We start from the raw sequence: 24,216 nt of genomic DNA on the forward strand, positions 1-24,216 counted from the left end.
CTTCAGCATTCAAGAGGAAGGAATTCATGGCATACTTGTTGGTTGAAGGAGCCTAAGAACAATCCAGTCTCTTCTGATCTTGAGTAGTGAATTCCCCATTTCTTCATAGTTTGTCACCACTTTGAGGGCCAGTGCTCCCAGGAGTGAGAGAGAAACCATGAAAACAAAGGAGACCCAAAAGGAAAGAAGAATTTGGGGCAGGTGTGTTGTTTTTTGGAAAGGGAACCACCCAGAGAAAGAGAGGCACATGTCCCAAAAGTCAAGCTATTTACCATTCACAAAGAGGCTATCATTCTCTATAACCAGGTGTTTTAGATTTCTTCTGTAGAGCTGTTCAGTCAGCTCCCAGTAAACCTTCTTTTTGTTCACTACAGGCTTGGAGGAGTCCTTCTTAAAAATGCAAAGTACATTCACTGCAGTTGCTATGTTGTTCTTCAGAGACCTGGAAATTAATGTTTCAGACAAGTGGTTTCAAATATAGCCCTTCCTGGGAGTCACATGAGTCAGAATAAGGATAGTTCCAATCTGATTTTAATGTGTTAATGTGTTAGTTTATTAATTTAAAAAAGCAATGTATAAATGTATATGGTTTTCTGAGTCATAATGCAGGCTATTGGGACCCTGATGTATAATTTCGTGGTCATCTCAGTTTCTTTTTGAGTTTGACACCACTGGTTTAGTTTCTGAAATTTAGTTATTCAGAGAACACTCTTGAGAGAAGTGGCTGATTTGGAATAAAGGTTTAGAGATGATTGTAGATTTAGAGTTGAAAAGGACATTGGGAGCCATCACATACAGCCTTCTCATTTTGTAGAGGAAAGAGATTGAGGCTAAGACAGTTTATGTGACTTGCACAGGGTCACACATCTGCTAAGTGTCTGAGAGAAAATTTGAACTCTGTTCTTTCTGATTCCACACTTAGCACTTTATCCACTACAATGGAATTAGCAGTGCTCTGTAAAGTCACTTATTTATGTCACTTATTTACATGTTTACAAGTGTCAATGGGGTCTGATTATTTTCAGTAGTTTCTTTATAATAGTGGAAAGAACATTGAATTTAAAATCAAAGGGCAAGCGTGCTCAAATTCTGACTATCTTTGACCTGGGAACAGTTATTGGGATCTGCTTGGGTCTTCATTTTTTCATCTGTAAATGAAAAGAATGGTCCAGATGACTCCTACTGTCCCTTCCAGCTTTTAATCTATAATCCTATGATTCTAAAGAAAGTTAATGTTGACATGTTAGTAATTCATCATTTTCTAAGCACTCACTTGGTGCCTCCTATGTTATTCCATTCATGTGGAGTTATAAAGTGAAAACAGATGCTAACTTATCTTTGGAAAGAGTAATGGGGAAAGAATATTTCTCCACCTGGGAAAGGGTAGAAGGAACCTAGAATATTTTAATGGCTTCTTGGTTGGGGGATTTTATTCATTACAACTTGGGAAAGAAGGAATTGCTATTGGGAAGCAGAAGAAGAAACAGCCTGGGCATCATCTGAATGAAATGGGAATGTACTGATCCCTAATATCTGAGCTAATGTCTTGCATTATTCTCACCTCAGTGAGATCCCACTGCATCCATAATACTGAGATCCAAGCCTGCTCCTTCGAAACAATACCTTGAGCTGGAAACAAAAGGAGAGAAGGGAACTTCTGTGTACCTGGCTAGAGCAAGCTTGAATACACAGGGCTAAGGAAGGTAGCATGGGAGAGAGGAGATAGAAGAGAGTGGAGGTGGAGTCTCACCAGGACTTGCAGGATATGCTCAGCAGTCTTGAATGTTCTGGAATCCTTTTGACTCATCTTTGTTGTGTAAAACATGTTGGTAATAGTGAAGCTGAGTGTGAAGGTCTTGTAGCAAGAGCTCCATGATTCTGTACAAAAGGAAAGGTATCCCATTGGATGAGCCTTGCAAATGTTATTCAAATGAGAGAAAATCCTTTGTAAGCCTTCAAATTCTATCTAAAAGCTAGTTATTGTGATGATCATTACCCATGATCATCACCATTATTCCAGGTGACAATGTTCTAGACCTTCCTCAGAGAAAAACTCAGCAGAATGAACCCACTAATGAAATTCTGAGGATCCCTCCAGCCATACACACTTTTTCTAGCAGTGTTAAAAATTGTGGATTTGCAGTTAGAAGCCTGTGGGAAGCTGAAAAATCCCCACTGGCTGACAAAGTTACAGTTTGGGAGATGGGCACTATAAGGCAGCTTCCTGAAAATGAGCCCCCCACTGATCCCACTCTGTGACTTCTCTCTCTCTCCAACTTCCCTTACTAATGGACTTGTTATGAATATTGTCTCCTTCCCAATAGAGGAATAATAATATGAGAGCAAATACAGGGATAACACAGATATGACTTGTTATGAATATTGTCTCCTTCCCAATAGAGGAATAACAATATGAGAGCAAATACAGGGATAACACAGATATATCCCACCTTAATCCCCTCCCAGATTATTACTCTAAAAGACTGCATTCACAGAATTCAAACCTAAAGATCATTACCCCCCACCCCCCTCTCTGCTTTCCCTCTCCACAGAGTTACACATTCATTCCTATTACAAGCCAGGCAAGCCAAGAACATCAATCACCTTCAAGATACATTCCATTGCAGACAGAAACCAGGCAACATTGCCAGGTGTTTAAAGTAACACAAAGAAAATAGAACTTGTAAATTGTGGAACCCCCAAATATGGTCTGTCTCAAATTATCTTCTAACCATGTACCTAGCTACAAAATGTTTTGTTATTCATCTTCTAAATAATTGTGATTGATTATGAAAGCTGACCAAAAGTATCAATGATTCTCCTTAGATCAGGGAGAACTAACCACTAGATCATTCTGTTTATATCACTCATCTATGGTACCAATATTTCATTGACTATCTCCTTATGCCATGCATCTGTTGTTAAGTTCTATGGAAACATATGTAGAAAATGGATTGTGTGCCAAAGAAGTATGTAATCACTAACCTATACAAATTGTATTCCTGTCATGTCCTATGTTTTTGCCTTTGTTTCCTCACAAGTAAGATAGGAGGTTAATCCATTTTCAAAGTTAAGTACTGATTACTTAATAAAAATTGCTGAAAATACTGAAAATTCGTCTTGCAGAAGTTATGGATAGACCAGGAGTCTTGCATGACATAAAATTCCAAATGGGTACATGAGTTAGATACAACAGGTGATATAAAATGAATGAGAGCAATGAGGAAAATTTTAACTTACATATTAAAGGACAGGGAGATAGTTCATGATCACATGAGAAATAAATAGGAAAGCATGATAAAATGGACAATTTTGCTTACATAAAATCAAATTGTTTTCCCCTTAAAACAAAACCAATTTAATAAATTAGAAGGGAATAGTGTATTTGGAGGGAAAAAAAATCTTTGCTTCAACTTCTTCTGAGAAGGATCTCATTTCTAATTTCCAATAATTCAAATTTATATGAATAAAAGCCAAATGCAAAGCCAACTTGGTGGAGAAGGTAGAAATCCCTCATCTGATCTCTATCAAATTACCCTTTAAAAACCTGATGAAATGCATTACCTGAATTGTGAAGCAGTATTATAACACAAAAAACAACAACTGATTTTCCAGCATAAAACAACTTAGAAAGCTAGCAGGACAGATGGTAGAGGTGGAAGTGGAGCACATTGCACCAGGACAGGCCCCACCAAGCCAGCAGGCCTTGACCACAACTAAAGTAACAGGAAAGGCTTCTGGAGCATTAATCCCCAGATAATAAATGGGTGGGGGAGTAGACAATTGCTTAGAAGGAGATTACATGGGTCCCTTTATACTCACTCTTAAGGTAATTCTTGTTGCATTGCTCACATTCAGATCCTAGTTTGTGGGAGAGATTCTCAGGGTGGAGAAGTGCTAGCAGAAACCAGTACTTGTAGCCAAAGGAGAGCAGGAGACTCTCCCTGGTCACAGTTCCAAGGAAGGAAAGAGTGCTTAGGGTTACTCACAAAGCAGAAAACAGACCAGAAGAGTATTAAACACACCTTCGCTTTCATGATTCTAAATTTGAAGGACTGAAAGCAGATTGATCCACAGTGTTAACTCTGAGGGCAGCTATACAAAGAAACTTAAACTTGGAGCAATATTCAATACACCACAGGTACAGATTCAATTTTAACTGTTATGTTTAAAATGGAAAGGAAAGGGCTAGAAATGAACAAACAGAAGAAAAAGAAATTCAACATACAGACCTATTTTGGTGATAGAGAAAACCAAAACACAAACTCAGTAGAAGACAATAAAATCAATGCTGCTGCATGCAAACTTTCCCATAAAAATAAGGATTGCTCTTAAGCTTAAAGAGAATTAATGGAAGAAGCTCAAAAAAGAGCTTTAATGATCAAATAGATGAGGTAGAAGAAAATTCAGAAGTGATGAGAGTGATACAGGAAATTCATGTAAAAAAAGCCAACACCTTGGTAAAAGAGGCACAAACAATATTGAAAAAAATGAAAATCTTTTAAATAAGAGTATACGAAGTGGTAAAAGATATAAAAATTCAATGAAGAGATGAACTCTTTCAAAAAGTAGAATTGACCATATGGAACGAGATACACAAAAATACACTGAAAAATCCCTTGAAAGGCAAAATTAGCAGTAGGGGAAAAAAGAGGCATAAAAATTTGCGGAGGAAAACAACTTTAGAAATTCTAATGGGCCAAATGAAATATGAAGTACAAATCCTCACTCAAGAAAATCATTCCCTGGTGTCTATCAATGGGAGAATTGCTGAACAAATTGTGGTATCTGATGGTGAGGGAATACTATTGTGTTGAAATGATTGTTGAACTGAAGGAATTCCATGTGAACCACACAGACACCTTCAAGAACTGATGCAGAGAGAAATGAGCAGAACCAGGAGAACATGGTACACAGAGACTGATACATTGTGACAGCACAATCAAATGTAATGGAGTTCTCTACTAGTATCAATGCAATGTTCTAGGACAATCTATAGGTATTTATGAGAGAATGCCAACTACAACCAGAGAAAGAGCTGTGATTGTAGAAATGCTTAAGAAAAACATTCTATTGATCATATGGTCTGATGTTTTACGATTGGGGATTTTGACTTTTTGACTTTTTATTTTTTTAACTTTGAATTGAAAAAAATATTTAATTAATTTAGAATATGTTTAACATGGTTACATGATTCATGTTCTTTTTCTCCCCTTATGCCCCACCCCCATAGCTGACACACAAATCCACTGGGTTTTTCTTGTGTCATTGATGTATCAAGAAAAGATAAGGACTGTAAAATGATTCTAAGTCACATGTATCAAAGAAAGATACATTGATCAAGACCTATTTTCATATTATAATTGCACTACGGTGACCATTTAGAGTCTACATTCCCAGTCATATTCCCCATCAACCCATGTGATCAAGTAGATATTTTTCTTCTGTGTTTCTATTCCCACAGTTCCTCCTCTGAATGTGGATAGCTATGTTTTCCAAAAGTTCCTCAGAATTGTCTTGGATCATTGCATTACTGCTAATAGAGAAGTCCCTTACATTTGATTGTACAAGAAGTGTATCAGTCTCTGTGTTGTCCTGGTTTTGCTCCTTTCACTCTGCATGAGTTCCTGGAGGTTGTTTCACTTCACATGGAATTCCTCCAGTTCATTATTCCTTATAGCACAATAGTATTCCATCACCAACAGATACCACAATTTTTTCATCCATTCCTCATTTGAAGGACACCATTATTTTTCCAGTTTTTTGCCACCACAAAGAGCATGGCTATAAATATTTTGGTACAAGTTTTTTTTTTTTCCTATGATCTCTTGGGGTATTAGAAATGCAGTGAGAGGTATGGCTGGATCAAAGGGAAAACAATCTTTTAAGCCCTTTTGGCATAGTTCCAAATTGCCATCCAGAATGGTTGGATCAATTCACAACTCTAGCAGCAATGTATTAATGTCTCAATTTTGTCACATCCCCGCCAACATTTGCTATTTTCCTTTGCGGTCATGTTAGCTAATCTGCTAAGTGTGAAGTGGTAAATCAGAGTTCTTTGGATCTGCATTTGTCTAATTATAAGTCATTTAAATATTTTTATGAGCTTATTGATAGTTTTGATTTCTTTATCTGAAAATTGCCTATTGCCCCTTGCCCATTTGTCAATTGTAGAATTGCTTGTTTTTTTTTTTGTACAATTGATTTAATTCATTATATGTCTGAGTAATTAGACCTTTGTCAATTGTTTGTTATAAAGATATTTCCCAAATTTTTGCTTCTCATCTAATTTTGGTTGCATGGTTTGTTTGTACAAAACCATTTTAATTTAATGTAATAAAACATTTTGTAATTTTTTCCAACTCTTGCTTGGTCTTAAAAACTTTCCTTTCCTAAAGATCTGGCAAGTATACATACTATACTGTGTTCACCTAATATATTTATAGTTTCCTTCTTTATATTCAAGTCATTCACCAATTCTGTGTTTATCTTGGTATAGGGGGTGAGATGTTGATCTAAACATAAATCTTTCCCATACTGTTTTCCAGTTTTTGAGCAGTTTTTGTCAAATAGTTATTTTTGTTCCAAAAGTTGGGAACTTTATAGACTGTCTTGCCAAGGTCACTTACTCGAAGCCTATTTCACTGGTCCTCTCTTCTGTCTCTTAGCCAGTACCATATTGTTTTGATGACCATTGCTTTTTGGTACAGTTTAAGAGTATCATACTGCTAATGGCCATCTTCCTTCATTTTTTTTTCATTATTTCCCTGGGTATCCTTGATCATGTACTTCCAAATGAACTTTGTCATAGTTTTTTTCTAATTCAGTAAAAAGATTTCTTGGTAGTTTGAAAGATATGGCACTAAATAAGTAAATTAATTTGGGTAGGATGGGTCATTTTCAATATGTTATCTCATCCTACCTATAACCAGTGAATGTTTTTTCAATTGATTAGATTTAGTTTTAGATGTGTGGAAAGTATTTTGTAGTTGTGTTTATATAATTCCTCTGTTTGTCTTGGCAAATAGATCCCTATATATTTTATATTGTCTAGGGTCATTTTAAATTGAATTTCTCTTTCTAACATCTGCTGTGTGGATATGTTGGAAATATATAGAAATGCTGATGATTTCATTTCTGTGGGTTACTTTTTTTTTTAGTTTTTAAAACATTATTTTATTTGGTCATTTTCATACATTGTTCATTGGAAACAGATCATTTTCTTTTCCTCCCCCTAACCCCCCCCCTTCCCTAGCTGACCCACGATTCGTCTGGGTATCACATGTGTCCTTGCTCTGAACACCATTACCTTGCTGTTGGTATTTGTATTAGGGTGCTCATTTAGTATCTCTCCTCGATCATGTCCCCTCAACCTCTGTAGTCAAACAGTTGCTTTTCCCCGGTGTTTTTACTCCCTCAGTTTGTCCTCTGCTTGAGGATAGTTTTTTTTGTTTTGTTTTGTTTTGTTTCTTGTAGATCCCTGCAGGTTGTTCAGGGACATTGTAAAGCCATTACTGGAGAAGTCCATTACATTCTCTTGTACCACAGTGTATCAGTCTCTGTGTACAATGTTCTCCTGGTTCTGTTCCTTTTGCTCTGCATCACTTCCTGGAGGTTGTTCCAGTCTCCATGGAATTCCTCCACTTTATTATTCCTTTGAGCACAATAGTATTCCATCACCAACATATACCACAATTTGTTCAGCCATTCTCCAATTGAAGGGCATCCCCTCATTTTCCAATGTTTTGCCACCACAAAGAGCACAGCTATGAATATTCTTGTACAGGTCTTTTTCCTTATTATCTCTTTGGGGTACAAACCCAGCAGTGCTATGGCTGGATCAAAGGGCAGACAGTCTTTTATCCCCCTTTGGGCAAATTTCCATACTGCCCTCCAGAATGGTTGGATCAATTCAAAACTCCACCAGCATGCATTAATGTCCCTACTTTGCCACATCCCCTCCAGCATTCATTACTTTTCTTTGCTGTCATGTTGAACAATCTGCTAGGTGTGAGGTGATACCTCAAAGTTGTTTTGATTTGCATCTCTCTGATTATAAGAGATCTAGAACACTTTTTCATGTGCTTATTAATAGTCTTGATTTCTTTAACAGAAAATTGCCTATTCATGTCCCTTGCCCATTTTTCAATTGGAGAATGGCTTGATTTTGTACAACTGGTTTAGCTCTTTATAGATTTGAGTAATTAGACCCTTGTCAGAGTTTTTTGTTATAAAGATTGTTTTCCAGTTTGTTATTTCCCTTCTGATTTTGGTTATAGTGGTTTTGCTTGTATAGAAACTTTTTAATTTGATGAAGTCAAAATTATTTATTTTACATTTTGTGACTCTTTCTATGTCTTGCTTGGTTTTAAAATCTTTCCCTTCCCAAAGGTCTGACATGTATACTATTCTGTGTTCACCTAATTTACTTATAGTTTCCTTCTTTATATTCAAGTTATTCACCCATTCTGAGTTTATCTTGGTGTAGGGTGTGAGGTGTTGATCCAAACCTAATCTTTCCCACACTGTCTTCCAATTTTCCCAGCAGTTTTTATCAAATCCTGGGTTTTTGTTTCAAAAGCTGGGGTCTTTGGGTTTGTCAAAGACTGTCTTACTGAGGTCATTTACCCCAAGTCTATTCCACTGATCCTCCTTTCTGTCTCTTAGCCAGTACCAAATTGTTTTGATGACCGCTGCTTTGTAATATAGTTTGAGATCTGGGACTGCAAGGCCACCTTCCTTTGTATTTTTTTTTCATTATTTCCCTGGATATCCTTGATCCTTTATTCTTCCAAATGAACTTTGTTATGGTTTTCTCTAATTCAGTAAAATAATTTTTTGGTAGTTCAATGGGTATGGCACTAAATAGATATATAAGTTTGGGTAGGATGGCCATTTTTATTATGTTAGCTCATCCCACCAATGAGCAATCATTGTTTTTCCAATTGTTTAGATCTAGTTTTAATTGTGTGGAGAGTGTTTTGTAGTTGTGTTCATATAGTTCCTGTGTTTGTCTCGGCAGATAAATTCCTAAGTATTTTATATTGTCTAGGGTGACTTTATATGGAATTTCTCTAATTCTTGCTGCTGAACTGGGTTGGAGATATATAGAAATGCTGATGACTATGTGGGTTTATTTTGTATCCTGCAACTTTGCTAAAATTGTTGATTATTTCGATTAGCTTTTTGGTTGATTCCCTAGGATTCTTTAAGTAAATCATCATATCATCCGCAAAGAGTGACAGCTTGGTATCCTCATTGTCAATTTTAATACCTTCAATTTCTTTTTCTTCTCTAATTGCTACTGCTAGTGTTTCTAGTACAATATTAAATAACAAAGGTGAAAATGGGCATCCTTGTTTGACTCCTGATCTTATTGGGAAGGCTTTGAGTTTTTCCCCATTGCAGATGATGTTTGCTCATGGTTTTAGGTATATACTGTTTATTATTTTTAGGAAAGGTCCTTCTATTCCTATACTTTCTATTGTTTTAAATAGGAATGGGTGTTGTATTCTGTCAAAGACTTTTTCTGCATCTATTGAGATAATCATGTAATTTTTGTCGGTTTGCTTGTTTCTATGGTCAATTATGTGGATGGTTTTCCTAATATTGAACCATCCTAATATTCCTGGTATGAATCCTACTTGATTGTAGTGGATAACCCTTGTGATGACTTGCTGGAGTCTTTTTGCTAGTATCCTATTTAAGATTTTTGCATCTATATTCATTAGGGAGATTGGCCTATAGTTTTCTTTCTCTGTTTTTAACCTGCCTGTCTTTGGGATCAGTACCATGTTTGTGTCATAAAACGAATTTGGTAGAACCCCTTCTTGACTTATTCTGTCAAATAGTTTGTATAGTATTGGGGTTAGCTGTTCTTTGAATGTTTGATATAATTCATTTATGAATCCGTCTGGCCCTGGGGATTTTTTATTCGGGAGTTCATTGATGGCTTGTTCAATTTCTTTTTCTGATATGGGTTGTTTAGGTAATTTATTTCTTCTTCTTTTAGTCTAGGCAATTTATATTTTTGTAAGTATTCATCCATATCACTTAGATTGCCATATTTTTTGTCATATAATTGGGCAAAGTAGTTTTTAATGATTGCCTTGATTTCCTCTTCATTAGAGGTGAGGTCTCCCTTTTCATCTTGGATACTGTCAATTTGGTTTTTTTCTTTCCTTTTTAAAATTAGACTGACTAGTACTTTGTCTATTTTATTTGTTTTTTTTTTTCAAAGTACCACCAGCTTCTAGTCTTATTTATTACATCAATAGTTCTTTGACTTTCAATTTTATTAATTTCTCCTTTGATTTTTAAGATCTCTAATTTAGTCTTCATCTGAGGGTTTTTAATTTGTTCACTTTCTAGTTTTTTAATTTGCATGCCCAATTCATTGACCTCTGCCCTTCTTAATTTGTTTATATATGAACTCAAGGATATAAATTTTCCCCTGAGTACTGCTTTGGCTGCATCCCATAGGTTTTGAAAGGGTGTCTCACCATTATCATTTTCTTCAATGAAGTTATTAATTGTTTCTACGATTTGTTCTTTAACTAGCTGGTTTTGGAGAATCATATTGTTTAATTTCCAATTAATTTTTTATTTATCTATCCATGTACCCTTACTAATTATTATTTTTATTGCATTGTGGTCTGAGAAGGTTGCATTTATTATTTCTGCCCTTTTGCACTTGTTTGCAATGATTTTGTGCCCTAGTACATGGTCAATTTTTGTGAATGTACAGTACTGCTGAAAAGAAGGTATATTCCTTTTTGTCCCTATTTATTTTTCTTCATATGTCTACTAACTCTAATTTTCCTAAGATTTCATTTGCTTCTCTCACCTCTTTCTTATTTATTTTTTGATTTGATTTATCTAGTTTGGGTAGGGGAAGGTTCAGATCTCCCACTAGTATAGTTTTTCTATCTATTTCATCCTTGAGCTCCCCTAGTTTCTCCTATATTATCGTTCTGTAATAAATTATAGAAGAGGGGCAGCAAGCTGACACCATGGATGGAGAACCATTCTTGGGGTTATGAGGACCTAGGTTCAAATATGGACTGAAATACTTCCTGGCTGTGTGACTCTGGGTAAGTTACTTGACCCTGCAGTTGCCTAGCCTGTAACACTCTTTCTCCCTTGGAATGCATACTTAGTAACAGTTTTCTGACAGATAGCATGGTTTTATTAAAAATAAATTTTGAAATATTTTCAGAAAAACCTGGGGAGACTTGTGAGCAGCACCAGAAGAACAACTTATACAATAACAACATCATAAAGATAAATAACTTTAAAAGATTTAGTACCATGACCAATCAGAATACCAGAGGACCACTGATGAAGCATACCTTTGAAAAGATTGGTATTGGATTCAGGGGACAGAATGGGGTATGTATTTTGGAAACAGCTAATGAGAGAATTTGTTTTATTTGATTACATGTATTTCTTACAGTAATGGCTTAAGGGGAAGTAGAAAAGATAGATTTTTTTCCAATGGAAATTTTTAATTTAATATTATCGTGAGGAGTAGATTGAACTAGATAGCCAGGCAGTTCACTTCTAGATCTAAGTCTGAGATGTTATGAGTCTAGGACCAACTAACTTTCAACTTTTTTTGGTTTTTCTCTCAGGCACTGAGGAAGAAATATCAGGAATGAAAACTATATGGACCAGAAAAGCCTGGTATGATCATAGGGAGGGGCTAAAATATGAGGGAAACTATCTGTTTCACATGGTCACATGGTGACATGTGGGGATTGAAATATGAGAAAGGAACCAGGATTTTCTGGTGTCTTTCTCTCTCTTTGGCCCTCCTATCCCAGCTTCTCTTTCCTAAGATGCTATTGGAAAAAGGTCAGGATGCACAAATTGTATCCCTGTTTAGTGCCAGGATAAGAATACTCACTGTTTGTGAAGCAAGGGAAGCTCATTTGATGTTTATAACCTGTAGGGAAAGAAAACAGCCATGAGTGGAGAGACTATGGTTAGGAGAGAAACAGAAGAAAATGAATCTACCTATGATCCAATAGTTAGGTAGTATAGTGGACAGAGAACTGGACTTAGAGTCAGAAAGACCTGAGTTCAAAATTAGCCTCAGAAATTTTAGTTCTGGTACTCTGGGCAAGTAACTTGACCCTGACTGCCTCAGGTTCTTCATCCTAAAAATGGGGGTTATAAGAGCACCTACCTCCAAAGGTTGCTGCGAGGATGGAATGAGATGTTTGCCAAGCACTTGGCATAGGGACTGGTTCAAAGTAAGCGTTATATAGATGTTAGTTATTATTATTCAAGCTGCAAGAGACATCCTAGATGATTAAATCCAAGTCCAAGAGCTTAGAAAGCTAGGTTTCAGTTCTAAGAGAGATCACTTCATGGGACACATATCTGAGGTCTAACCTGTTTCCTTGGCCGGTTTTCCTGAGCCTCGTATCTCCTTATCAAACAAATCCACAAATATCCAGTGCATAAATCTATAGATGCAAAGAGGAAAATGACACAATCCTTGGCCTCAAAGACTGCTTTCCATTGAGGGTGACAGTGTGCACAATACACATTTATATGTTTGTGCTGCATAAATATGAGAGTATGAGATTTCAGAGTTAATGGCTGGCCTCTGTGCCTATGTTACCCATAGAATCTTGGCTGTCCCCTAGACCTGGCATCAGAGTGGAAGCTGACCTTGAACTAGTTCCACTGTACAGGATGAGAAAAGAATAGGGATTCTATGTCCCTCCCCTGTGAGTTTTGGTGACTAATGGAATTTGAGTTATAGATAGCTCCACCCTGGTTCACAGCAGCTGTATTTGCACCTGATTCAGAATAGGCAGGGGTCACTGTGTTTAGCATAGTCCACATGGACAAAGGGCCTGTATCTCCAGAGTCGTGGCCTTAAACTCTTTGGGATATCCCCTGGAATTGTACTAGGAGGCAGGACTGAATTCACTTCAGGTGTTGAGCTGAGCAATGAAATTGCTGAGGATAGGTACTGTTTGTCACCTTGACAGTAAATGTTCTGGCTGTGGCCTCTGTGGGTAAGGGGATTAGAGAGATTTTCTCTGATTCTGTATGTTGGCCGCCATGGGCTGTGGTTGTCAAGGGATGCTATTTAACAGAGATGACTAATAGGGATTTTTCTGCATAAACAGTGGTTAAGGACACCTTGGGGTCTTCAGAAAAAGAATTGGTCAAGGGGTGACTTGTGCTGCTTTCTGACTCAGTGCTTGGAGCTCGAGTGACAGGGCTCATAGGAGACAGAATTATGCCTGACTTTGCTGCTAAGAGACAGAGTTGTCTGTTTGTTACTAGTGGCAGTTTCAGCAGATCTCATGTTCTTTTGCCATGGGCATAACTGGAAGAGGCTACAGGAGTTGGAGGGAAAAGAGTGTCATGTGCCAAGTAGGGCTGAAGTTGTGAGAGACTTGTGACTTCTGAGCCTTAGGGCCAGAGAGCACCCATTCTTCCTTCAGAAAATGCTGGGGAGCTGCTGCTGGTGGAGAGAGCTGGTATTTCACTGGTTGATGTCAACTTTGAGACAGACTCTGTCTGCTATGATCCTAGTTCTTGTAGTAACTGAGATTTGGACTAAAGTGGGGTAAACATCCAGCTCTGGGTTGGACCCTTTCACGGGACTTGCCATGAAGATGGCCAGTCAAGCTCCTCTGAAGGAGACTGTCCAGATGTGAGTGTGCTGAGCTGTGAAACAGTTAAACTACCAGCTCTATGGCCTCCCATCCTGGGGTACTGGGGGAGAAGGAGGAAACACCAGTGAGCTGTCCATTGTCCCTGGTTCTGAATTCAGTCACTGGTGCAACAGAGGGAGTACCCCTCTTAGGAAGTGTGGACTCAGGGGGTTCCATTGAAAAAGGTCCAATTGGGCTTATCTGAGCTCCAATCATGGCAGTGTTCATCATACTCCTAACAAAGGGTGAAGGGACAGTCCTGGACTAGTTGGTTCCTTTGCTTAGGCTAGGCACAAAGTGGAGCCCCTTTCTGACTGTGGGGCTGTGGACTACATGCATTCTGAGTGATTCCAGGAGCATCTGTGTTCTCTGAAAAAAATGCTGAACACTGTTTCTACCATCACTTGGTCCTTCTCTAGACAGAAAAGGGCTTGTTTCTCCACCAGCAGATGTTGAGATAAGTCTGACTCTGTTAATGTCTGGGCATCCTGCTTCTCTGGAGTGGTTTACCTTGCAAGGGACATCCTCAGACTCAGTTTCCTTTACATTGAAATAAGGCATTAGTGCTAGATAAATCCGAGGGGCCCCTTCAAGTTCTAGATATCAGATCCCATGAGGGTTACCAGAATGACAAAACATCTCAACACCATATCCACTAAGTATCTGTTGAAGTAACTGGGGAACTTTAATTCAGAGAAGTAATGGCTCAGAGGGAACATGATGGTTGTTTTCGAAGTATCTGAATGATTTTCCTTTGGAAGTGTTTTCTTGGAAACCCTTTTTTGGTTTGTTTCCCAGGGGAAGAACAAAAGCAATAGATGCAAAAGAACAAAGAGAAATTAAGGTTGGGTGTCAGGAAATCACTTTCTACCACTGAGCACTGCCCCCAAATGAGAGGCTGCCCCAAAAGTAGTAGGTTCTCCCATATGTAAAATCTTACTGAAAAAGTTAGAAATGCTGCACTGGGAATGCTTGTTGGCTAGTCTGGAGTGGAGATTCTGCAGTTATGGGTGGGACTCACTCCAGGCTCTTCCAAGTATAAGATGTCCTGTTTTCATTCTATAATCCTTGGGGACTTAAAAGCTATGGCCAAACCAACTCTCAGAAGCCATTCCTTCAAAATCCTAAAGATGAACCAGTCAATTACTGCCACAAAGCAGAAAGTGAAACCTCAGGAACCGTAAACCCCTGGCAGAGGAGGCAGAGAGTTCTCTAATGCAACATGGACAGTCGACTCAGGAGCTTGAAGTCCATTTGTCTAGGCTGGGACAGACTCTACCCAAAACTCCTGATGGTGGCTTGCTAGGTCCCATAGAAAAACAGGCCATTATCTTTGGCAGTTGGCTACCAGCCTCCAATTCTCATTAGAAATTTACCAATCATAGAAAAGATTCTGAAGGGATATGGTTTATTTTTACCAATATCCTTGTTTCATCCCAAATGAAGTCTAAAGAAGACACAGGTGAGAATAGGGAATGCAATAGATGATCAGGCTTAATTAAGGGCTCCTATCCTGGCCTACTTTGGTTGTTCAAACCCAAAATATTTCTCACATTGGAAAGAGGAAGCCCTAAATAATATGCTCGGGAAGAGAGATCAAAAGAGCAATTTTTGCCACAAAGGCTTGAAGCCAAATGCCCTTCACAAAGGTCTCTTCACTGCAGTCTCTGGATGTGATTTCACTGGGTCTTCTCCAAAGAGTAGGAAGGAATCACTCTCCAGTAAAAGAAGTAAAGAGGAGGCATCTACTAACCTGTATGGTTAAGGGCATGTTTTTAACCCTTACATTCTGCCTTGGAAACAATAGTATGCATTGTTTCCAAGGCAAAGGAGAGGTAAGGGCTAGGCAATGAGGGTTAAATGACTTGGAAATGTCTGAGGCCAGATTAGAACTGAGGGTGTCTGAGTGCTAGAAAGCTGTTTGTCAGTGCTACAGGGCCTCCTGCTGCTCTTTGGTTTAGCATTTGTGTGGTGCACACCACATCAACTGCTTTGTCTGCAGGAAGGAATGAGGGAGAGGTCCAGGGATCTGTCATGTTTAACTCACAGTGTGCAAAGTAACAAATGTATGGTACTCATATGAACTACAAACTTCACAGCCCAAAATTGTATGCAGGGAAAGTCCCCTTACAAAACTACATCTCAGATTTGGATGTCCCAGGATCTAAATAGGACTTAGTCAGCAGTGGAGCCTCTTACCACTAGACTACTCTCCTGTATAGTGATCTGAGGGAGACAAGACTGATTTAAGAGACATAACATGGAAATGCAAACCCCAAAGTAGCCCAAATTAGGCACCCAGAGAGGAAAATGCCAGGGGGGATATTTCACCCAGGAGACAACATGGTAATAATGGAAGGAGCTCAAGAAATAGAAGGTACTATATACCTGGGTTCAATTCCTAACTTGGATACTTACTCCTGCTGTGACTTTGGGCAAACTTTATCTGTAAAATGGGATGTTTTAACTAAATAATCTTCATGTTCCACTCCAGACTTATATTTTTTCACCCTCTGTTGTTCTACAAAGTCTTATCTCCTAAAGGGCATTAAAGAGCTAATAATGATGTTTCAATAATACCATATGACAACCACTGTGCTAAAGACTTAACTATTATTTGATTATCTCATCTTATTTGCTCAGAAATCAACCCTGGGAGGTATGTGCTATCCCCATCTTATAGATGAAGAAACTGAGGCAGGCAGCAATTAAGGGTCACTGATTTGATCAGGGTCATGCAGGTAATAAGAGTTTGAGGCTGAATGGAATTGTTTTCCTGACTTCAGGCTCACCATTGCCTATTATAAGTAAATTTGTTTGTGCTCAAAGTGATGCCAATAAACAGGTGGTATTCTGGTTGAAAACTCAAGTTAGTATCCCGGGGGAAAATATAGAAAAAATATTCAACATTGATGTAATGGAAAAGAAATGGACATTCAAGGAATAGCAGGTAGATGCAACAGACCAGTTGGAGAAGTAATCCTCTATTCCAATGATCCAAAACCCTTAGTGATGGATGAGCTACCATGTTTAAAGCTTGTACAGAGCATATACTGAAGAAGGCTTCTGAGCAAAACAAACTGTTTGGAACCTTTTCCCAGTGAACTCTGGTCCTCGTGATTAAAGATCTTAACAACATTCTTCTATTTGATTCTAACATTTTGAAAAATAAAGAGACTTCAGACAAAATAAATTTCTTCCTTCTGTCTTCATTCAGCGGCATCAACCATGTAATGAAGAGTATGAGAATGAAGGAAAAGCAGTATAAATAATGGTGAAATGGAGAGCCCTTAAAAGACAAAAGGATGACCTGGGAGGAAAGAATTTCTGTCAAACAGAGAAAGCAAAAAGGAGGCTTCTACTGACCTGAAGTGTTGTAGGCAGTCGTGAACACCAAGTAGTCATCTGATGGGGCGATGGTACTACCATAAGACAAAGAGGTGTCAACATTTTTTGTTCCAGAAGGCAGCCTTCTGTTGAATTCTGTGGGAAAAGGGAGTCAGTCAGAATGTCAATCAAATAACATTTACTAACATTTATTGTTTATTGACTTAATGAGTACCCTCATGAGGAAGGCAAAGTACAAAAACTGTTTAGAAAGATAGCTGTCCTTTCCAGATTCAAAATATGTTGCCTGTGTATTCTTTCACTCCTTCTTATCCTTATATTGGCTCCACAGGTCCCACTTTCTGAAAGTCAGTCCAATTTAAATACATTGCCCAGAATAATGACAGTTGGTTTGAGCCAATAGGAAGGGAGGAGTGGAGGAGAAAGGATAAGACTAAAAGTAAGGAGGAGAAGAAGTTATTTTGAGTGCCAAATGACAGCCTCCCAGACAGTTTGAAAGGGAACTTGGAGTGACCAAGACAGACTATCATAAAAGCCCTGAAGTCAGGTCCACCAATATAGATTATGAAAGGAGAGAGTCAGGAGTGATTCCCATGGACTAAAAACTAACAAAAACCCAAGAAGGAGTTGATGCTTCCTTGTGAATCCCTCTGAAATGTGCTCTTAGTCCCTCCTTGGCTCCACAGACCACCCTCTCAAATCCTCTTCCTCTAGATGACTCCCCTTGGCAGACAAGCAAATCTCATCTACTGAAAAATGTTCACTCTCTTCAAATAGCCTCTCTTAGACGAGCAGTGGGCAAATTGTTGCTTCTCCTACATCTTCCAAAGGAAAAAAAGGCCATGTACTTTCAATCAAGAAAAATACATAAAAAAGAGAAAGCTTCAAAGAGAGAAACTGAGGAAGAAAGAACAAAAATGTTCCCAGAAATGGAAATTCAGGTGCAAATCACCAAGACCCAAGAATAGCACTGTAAATATTCGTGAGTAGGAGAACTCTCAGAAAGAGGAAACAGAAACTGGGTCCCATGTACATTAGCCCAGCAGAGGAAGCGGAGAGACTGACTCTTACAGACTTGAAGCACTAGCACTGGTAGTGGGCGCCACGGGCTTATTGGCTGGAGATATATCTTCATATCAGGTTAGGTCTGCCAATGGCAGTGCTGAGACCTAGGCTCTTGCTCAAACATGTAAAAAAGAGAAGTCTTTCAATCCCTCATTCAGCACACAGTTATTGAGAATTACTGTACAGGCAGAGCCCATTCAGATAAGGAGCAACATGAAAAGACCTAAAGCCTCCAATAGGTCCATACAGAAAATCTGAGGTTCTTTGTTCAATCTGTCCCTTTTCTTAACTGCCCCAAGGCACTTACCACAACCCAATTTTAACTCATATATAAAGCCTTTGACCAAAATGAAGAAAGGAAGGGTCATTTGAGGCCCAAGGAAGACAAGACTACACTGAAGAAGAGTGTGAGAAACTAAAGTGGCCATTAGTATCCAAGATTCTCCAGGGGGGGCTCTACCAGAGAACAGAATGTCTTCATGTTAAATATATATGGTTTCTTCCTACCTTAAAGCAGAAACTAATCAACCCCCCTCCCCAACTCAAACATTACCCTGATCTTCCAGAGAAGAGAAAGAGTTCATGAAGGATCCTGGCCTGAACCAAAGACTGTACCTGTCACTTTTCTTTTTGTCAGCAAATTACTACACCGCGAACCCATGGTGTAGTAGAAGTGGTGAAAAGAGGTAAAGGATGAGGTAAAGGTAAAGGTAAAGGATAAGGTAAAGGTTAAGGATCAGGTAAAGGTAAAGGATAATGTAAAGGTTAAGGATCAGGTAAAGGTAAAGGGGACCTTAGTGTAAGGTAGCTCAAATGAGTTGAGTTGATTCCTTTTATAGGGGCCTTCTTTGTGATGTCAGAATCAACTGTATGTGTTGTCATGGAAATGGGAACTTTGCTAACAGACACTGAGTCAGATGAAGACAGTAAATGTTGGGCTGATGCATTACCCTGAGGGAGAGATCCTTTTGTGAAAGGAGTTGCCTAGATTAGTTTGAGGATGTCTCCTAGTGTTAGGTTCCCACCCTGTTGTTGTGGCTTCACTAGGGATGCCCATGGGGGAAAAGGAAAAAGAGATCACTTATGGGCTGATGTCTGAGGAAGAATCAGAGTCTAGTATACCTTTAGACTCAACTGATATGGAATGATGTGGGAGAAAGTTAGTGTCCATAGACTCTCTTGAAGAATCTTCAGTAGTTCTGGAGATGGGGTGATCCTTAAAGAAAAAAAAATGAATCTTTAGGGTGTCTCTGGACATTGTTTCCCTGTAGCACAATTCGTAGTGGGTGTTGTTGGACTGAACAGAGAGCATTTTGAAATGTGAAAGGGATAATTTTGAGTACATTAATTTGAACAGATTTTGAACAAATAAATAAATTCTGCCAAGATTAGAAGGAAAGCAGAAAATTGCGAAGATATTTTTATACATTCAAATCTCAAATATATAGAGATCTTTGCTGTGTTTATAAGAAAAAGTCACCCCCCCCAATTGATAAATGGCCCAAAGTTATAAATACACAAGTTTTGGGTGGAGAAATCAATGCCATATATAGTTATATGAAAAAAAAAGTGCTCCTGTCACTTGTGATTAGAGAAATGCCAACTTCTGAGAGAATCTTTCATACGCATGAGATTGGCTAAACTGACCATAGGGCAACTTGGATGAGGATGTGAAAAAATGAGAACACCAATACACTGTTGGTGGAGCTGTAAACCAACCAATCCATCCATTGTGAAGAGTTATTCAGAACTACACCTGTAGAGTTATGAAATTGTATAGATTCAGGAAACCCATAGCTATGTCTGTTTTCCAAGGACTTTGGGGAAAGGGAAAAGAACTTGTATGTTCTAAAACATTTATAGTAGCTTACTTTGTGTTGTCAAAGAAATGAAAATTGAAGGAATGCTCATGAATTGTCAATTGGCTAAACCAATTGTAGTATATGATTGTGATTGAATACTACTATGCTATAAAAGTGATGAACTGGAAAATTTCTAAGGAACTTGGAAAGGACTATACCGGCTAATGAACAGTAAAATGAGTAGAACCAAGAGAACACTATACACAATGACAGAATTAATACTAGAAGAATAAATTGTGAATGTTATCTCCAGAGTGTAAACTGAAAGGTGGAAACATTAAAGATTTAAATTGTATGAATATACTGGTCTCCCATATAATACTTTCTGTGATGCAGATAGGGTGGGGAGGGGCTGGATTACTTGTGTTCAGAATTTATTCTTTAGATGTGACGAAAGGTAAGTTAAACATAGTAGAGATTTGTAACTTCATTTATGTACAGTCTTGTTCTTTGTGTATAGAAATGTTTGTTTTATTTAGTTTTTTAAACTTTTGAATAAAATTTAAAAAAGCAAAGCAATGGGCAAAATCTTGCTTCCTCTACATCTTCCAAAGGAAGAGTCCAAATTTACAATCCCAAAGGAATAGAAATAGGAAAAGGCTTCAAATAGAGAAATCAAGGAAGATAGGATTAAAATATTGAGAGAAATAAAAAATCATGAAGTCCCTAGGACCCAAGACTTATCCATGAAATCAAGACTGCCCAAAAGCAGGAAAGAGAAACCAAGCATACATGAAGATTTGTCTAGTACAGGGGGGACAGGAGAGACTTTTCCTAACTTGAAACACTGGCTGACAGTAGTGGTGGGTACTAGGGCTTGTTAGCTATTAACTTGGTACCTTCATGTGAGGTTAAGCCTATAATGAGGGTACAAGCATCCAAATTTTCATTGATGCTTGCCAAAAAGGGAATTGGTCAATATATCCATCAGTATACATTTACGGAATATTTGCTGTATATCAGGCAGGGAGTCCTCTCAGATATTGCAAAGACCAATAGTCCCCCACAGATTCATGCATGATCTCTATGTCTTTGGTTATTTCCTCCCTTTCTTAAAGTACCTCCAGGATTACACTCATTGCATAGTCCAATTCTGTATCACACCAAAAGCATTTGACCAGAATGAGAAAATGCAATTTCTGCCCAAAAGAGAGGGTCATTTTAACCCCAAGGACCACAAGGCTACCCTCATGACCAGTGTGGGGAACTAGCATGCTCAACAGAAGTCAGGGATCTTGAGTGGATGGGCATAGAGGTCCTGAGGGGGAACTATCAAGGAAGGGAATGGCTTCCTGTTAAAGACCCAGGGATTCTTCAAATCTCAAGACACAACTGAATCAACCTCCCCACTCAAATTTGACCCTCTGGAAAGAAGGGAGGAGTTCAGAAGTACTTGTGAATACCACTGAAATGGAAGCATCAAGGCCTGAAGCATAGATGAGGAAGGGATGTCTGCTTGTGAGTGTGGACCCTGAGGGGGAAGAGGCAGTTGTCCACTGGATGTCCTTGTCAATTGAGGATGATGTGAATACCTAATTTCCTTTGTTCTCCTATCCCCCTTGTTCTGCTTTTTTTTTTTCTTCATTCTGCTCTGAGCCAGTGTGGGTAAAATATATTGTTGGGTCCCCAGAGAATGGGTTCATCCCAGGACAAGAGTTACTAGTGTAGGATGTGGAGTGGTTGAACATGGGAGAAGAGTCTAAGCTGAGGCTTGACAGCACATGAAGCTTGCCAGAGGCACCTGCCTCTAGGGAATGAACAAAGAAAAGGTTAGCTGCCTCAGTCAAGGTGGTGACCAGGATGAGAATGCTGTCATCTATTGCCATTAGATACCTGATCATAAAGCTAGATAAACTGGTTCATGAGCCAGCATGTGTGCTGAAGGAAACTGGAGTCTCTTTTCAGGGGAGAGCTGAAGGGCAGGCCAGGCCCTGATGTTGTCCCCTAGCCTTGGGGCCTCTGTCCCAGTAGCTGAGCCAGTGAAGTCTGATAGTCTGTTGGCCAGAGGGCCAGCTGACCTGGAGTCAATTTCCCATGTGCTCTTCCTTGGGAAGGTGGACACAACACTTTGAACTGGTGTCTGGTCTAGAGTTTGAGACATCTGTCCTGAGATTCATGGGACTTGGAGATGTGGTCTTGTGAGAAGATCCACTTTGCTTCTCAGATATAAGCATGGGGGAAATGGAAGAAGAGCTGACCCTCATGCCTGGGGAAAGAGTAGAATCTGACCTGGAATCTCCAATTCTGAGTGTAGGAATTAAATTTAAAAAAAAAATTTTTTTTAAATATATTTTATTTGATCATTTCCAAGCATTATTCGTTAAAGACATAGATCATTTTCTTTTCCTCCCCCCACCCCCCATAGCCGACGCATAAGTCCACTGGGCATTAGATGTTTTCTTGATTTGAACCCATTGCTTTGTTGATAGTATTTGCATTAGAGTGTTCATTTAGAGTCTATCCTCTGTCATGTCCCCTCAACCTCTGTATTCAGGCAGTTGCTTTTTCTCAGTGTTTCCACTCCCATAGTTTATCCTTTGCTTATGAATGGTGTTTTTTTCTCCTGGATCCCTGCAAGATGTTCAGGGACATTACACCGCCACTAATGGAGAAGTCCATTACGTTCGATTATACCACAGTGTATTAGTCTCTGTGTACAATGTTCTCCTGGTTCTGCTCCTCTCGCTCTGCATCACTTCCTGGAGGTTGTTCCAGTCTCCATGGAACTTCTCCACTTTATTATTCCTTTTAGCACAATAGTACTCCATCACCAACATATACCACAGTTTGTTCAGCCATTCCCCAATTGATGGGCATCCCCTCGTTTTCCAGTTTTGGGCCACCACAAAGAGCGCAGCTATGAATATTTTTGTACAAGTCTTTGTGTCCATTATCTCTTTGGGGTACAGACCCAGCAGTGCTATGGCTGGGTCAAAGGGTAGATATTCTTTTGTCGCCCTTTGGGCATAGTTCCAAATTGCCCTCCAGAATGGTTGGATCAATTCACAACTCCACCAGCAATGAATTAATGTCCCTACTTTGCCACATCCCCTCCAGCATTCATTACTTTCCTTTGCTGTAATGTTAGACAATCTGCTAGGTGTGAGGTGATACCTCAGAGTTGTTTTGATTTGCATCTCTCTGATTATAAGAGATGTAGAGCACTTCTTCATGTGCTTGTTAATAGTTTTGATTTCTTTATCTGAGAACTGCCTATCCATTTCCCTTGCCCATTTATCAATTGGAGAATGGCTTGATTTTTTGTACAATTGATTTAGCTCATTATAAATATGAGTAATTAAACCTTTGTCAGAGGTTTCTATGAAGATTTTTTCCCAATTTGTTGTTTCCCTTCTGATTTTAGTTATATTGGTTTTGTTTGTACAAAAGCTTTTTAGTTTGATGTAGTCAAAATTATTTATTTTACATTTTGTGATTCTTTCTATATCTTGCTTGGTTTTAAAGCCTTTCCCCTCCCAAAGGTCTGACATGTATACTATTCTGTGTTTACCCAATTTACTTATGGTTTCCTTCTTTATGTTTAAGTCACTCACCCATTTTGAATTTATCTTGGTGTAGGGTGTGAGGTGTTGATCTATTCCTAGTCTCTCCCACACTGTCTTCCAATTTTCCCAGCAGTTTTTATCGAATAGTGGATTTTTGTCCCAAAAGCTGGGATCTTTGGGTTTATCGTATACTGTCTTGCTGAGGTATCTTTCCCCCAGTCTATTCCACTGATCTTCCTTTCTGTTTCTTAGCCAGTACCAAATTGTTTTGATGACTGCTGCTTTGTAATATAGTTTTAGGTCAGGGACTGCAAGGCCCCCATCGTATGTGTTTTTTTTCATTATTTCCCTGGATATCCTTGATCTTTTGTTCTTCCAAATGAACTTTGTTATGGTTTTTTCTAAATCAGCGAAGAAGTATTTTGGTAGTTCAATGGGTATGGCACTAAATAGATAAATAAGTTTGGGTAGGATGGTCATTTTTATTATATTGGCTCGTCCTATCCATGAGCAGTTAATGTTTTTCCATTTGTTCAGGTCTAGTTTTAGTTGTGTGGCGAGTGTTTTGTAGTTGTGTTCATATAGTTCCTGTGTTTGTCTTGGGAGATAGATTCCTAGGTATTTTATTTTGTCTAAGGTGATTTTGAATGGGATTTCTCTTTCTAGTTCTTGCTGCTGAGCTGTGTTGGAGATATATAGAAAAGCTGATGATTTATGTGGGTTTATTTTGTATCCTGCAACTTTGCTAAAGTT

At 38.6% G+C, this 24,216-nt stretch overlaps 1 protein-coding gene across 3 annotated transcripts in view; it reads right to left on the reverse strand.

The window, feature by feature from the left end:
• Nucleotides 1-24,216, reverse strand: part of LOC103105487 (mucin-16-like) — a 93,684-nt gene that overhangs the window by 60,622 nt on the left and 8,846 nt on the right. For all 3 annotated transcript variants that reach the window (XM_056820578.1, XM_056820580.1, XM_056820579.1), the window contains exons 2-6: nt 17,049-17,165; nt 11,909-11,947; nt 1,751-1,878; nt 1,562-1,629; nt 273-442 (exon numbers count right to left, since the gene is read on the reverse strand). In XM_056820578.1, the coding sequence (XP_056676556.1) occupies nt 273-442; nt 1,562-1,629; nt 1,751-1,878; nt 11,909-11,933 (391 nt within the window). In that variant the 5' untranslated portion in view covers nt 11,934-11,947; nt 17,049-17,165. The remainder of the gene's footprint in view (nt 1-272; nt 443-1,561; nt 1,630-1,750; nt 1,879-11,908; nt 11,948-17,048; nt 17,166-24,216) is intronic.

The sequence above is a fragment of the Monodelphis domestica genome, chromosome 3, assembly GCF_027887165.1.
Source record: "Monodelphis domestica isolate mMonDom1 chromosome 3, mMonDom1.pri, whole genome shotgun sequence".
Taxonomy (NCBI): domain Eukaryota; kingdom Metazoa; phylum Chordata; class Mammalia; order Didelphimorphia; family Didelphidae; genus Monodelphis; species Monodelphis domestica.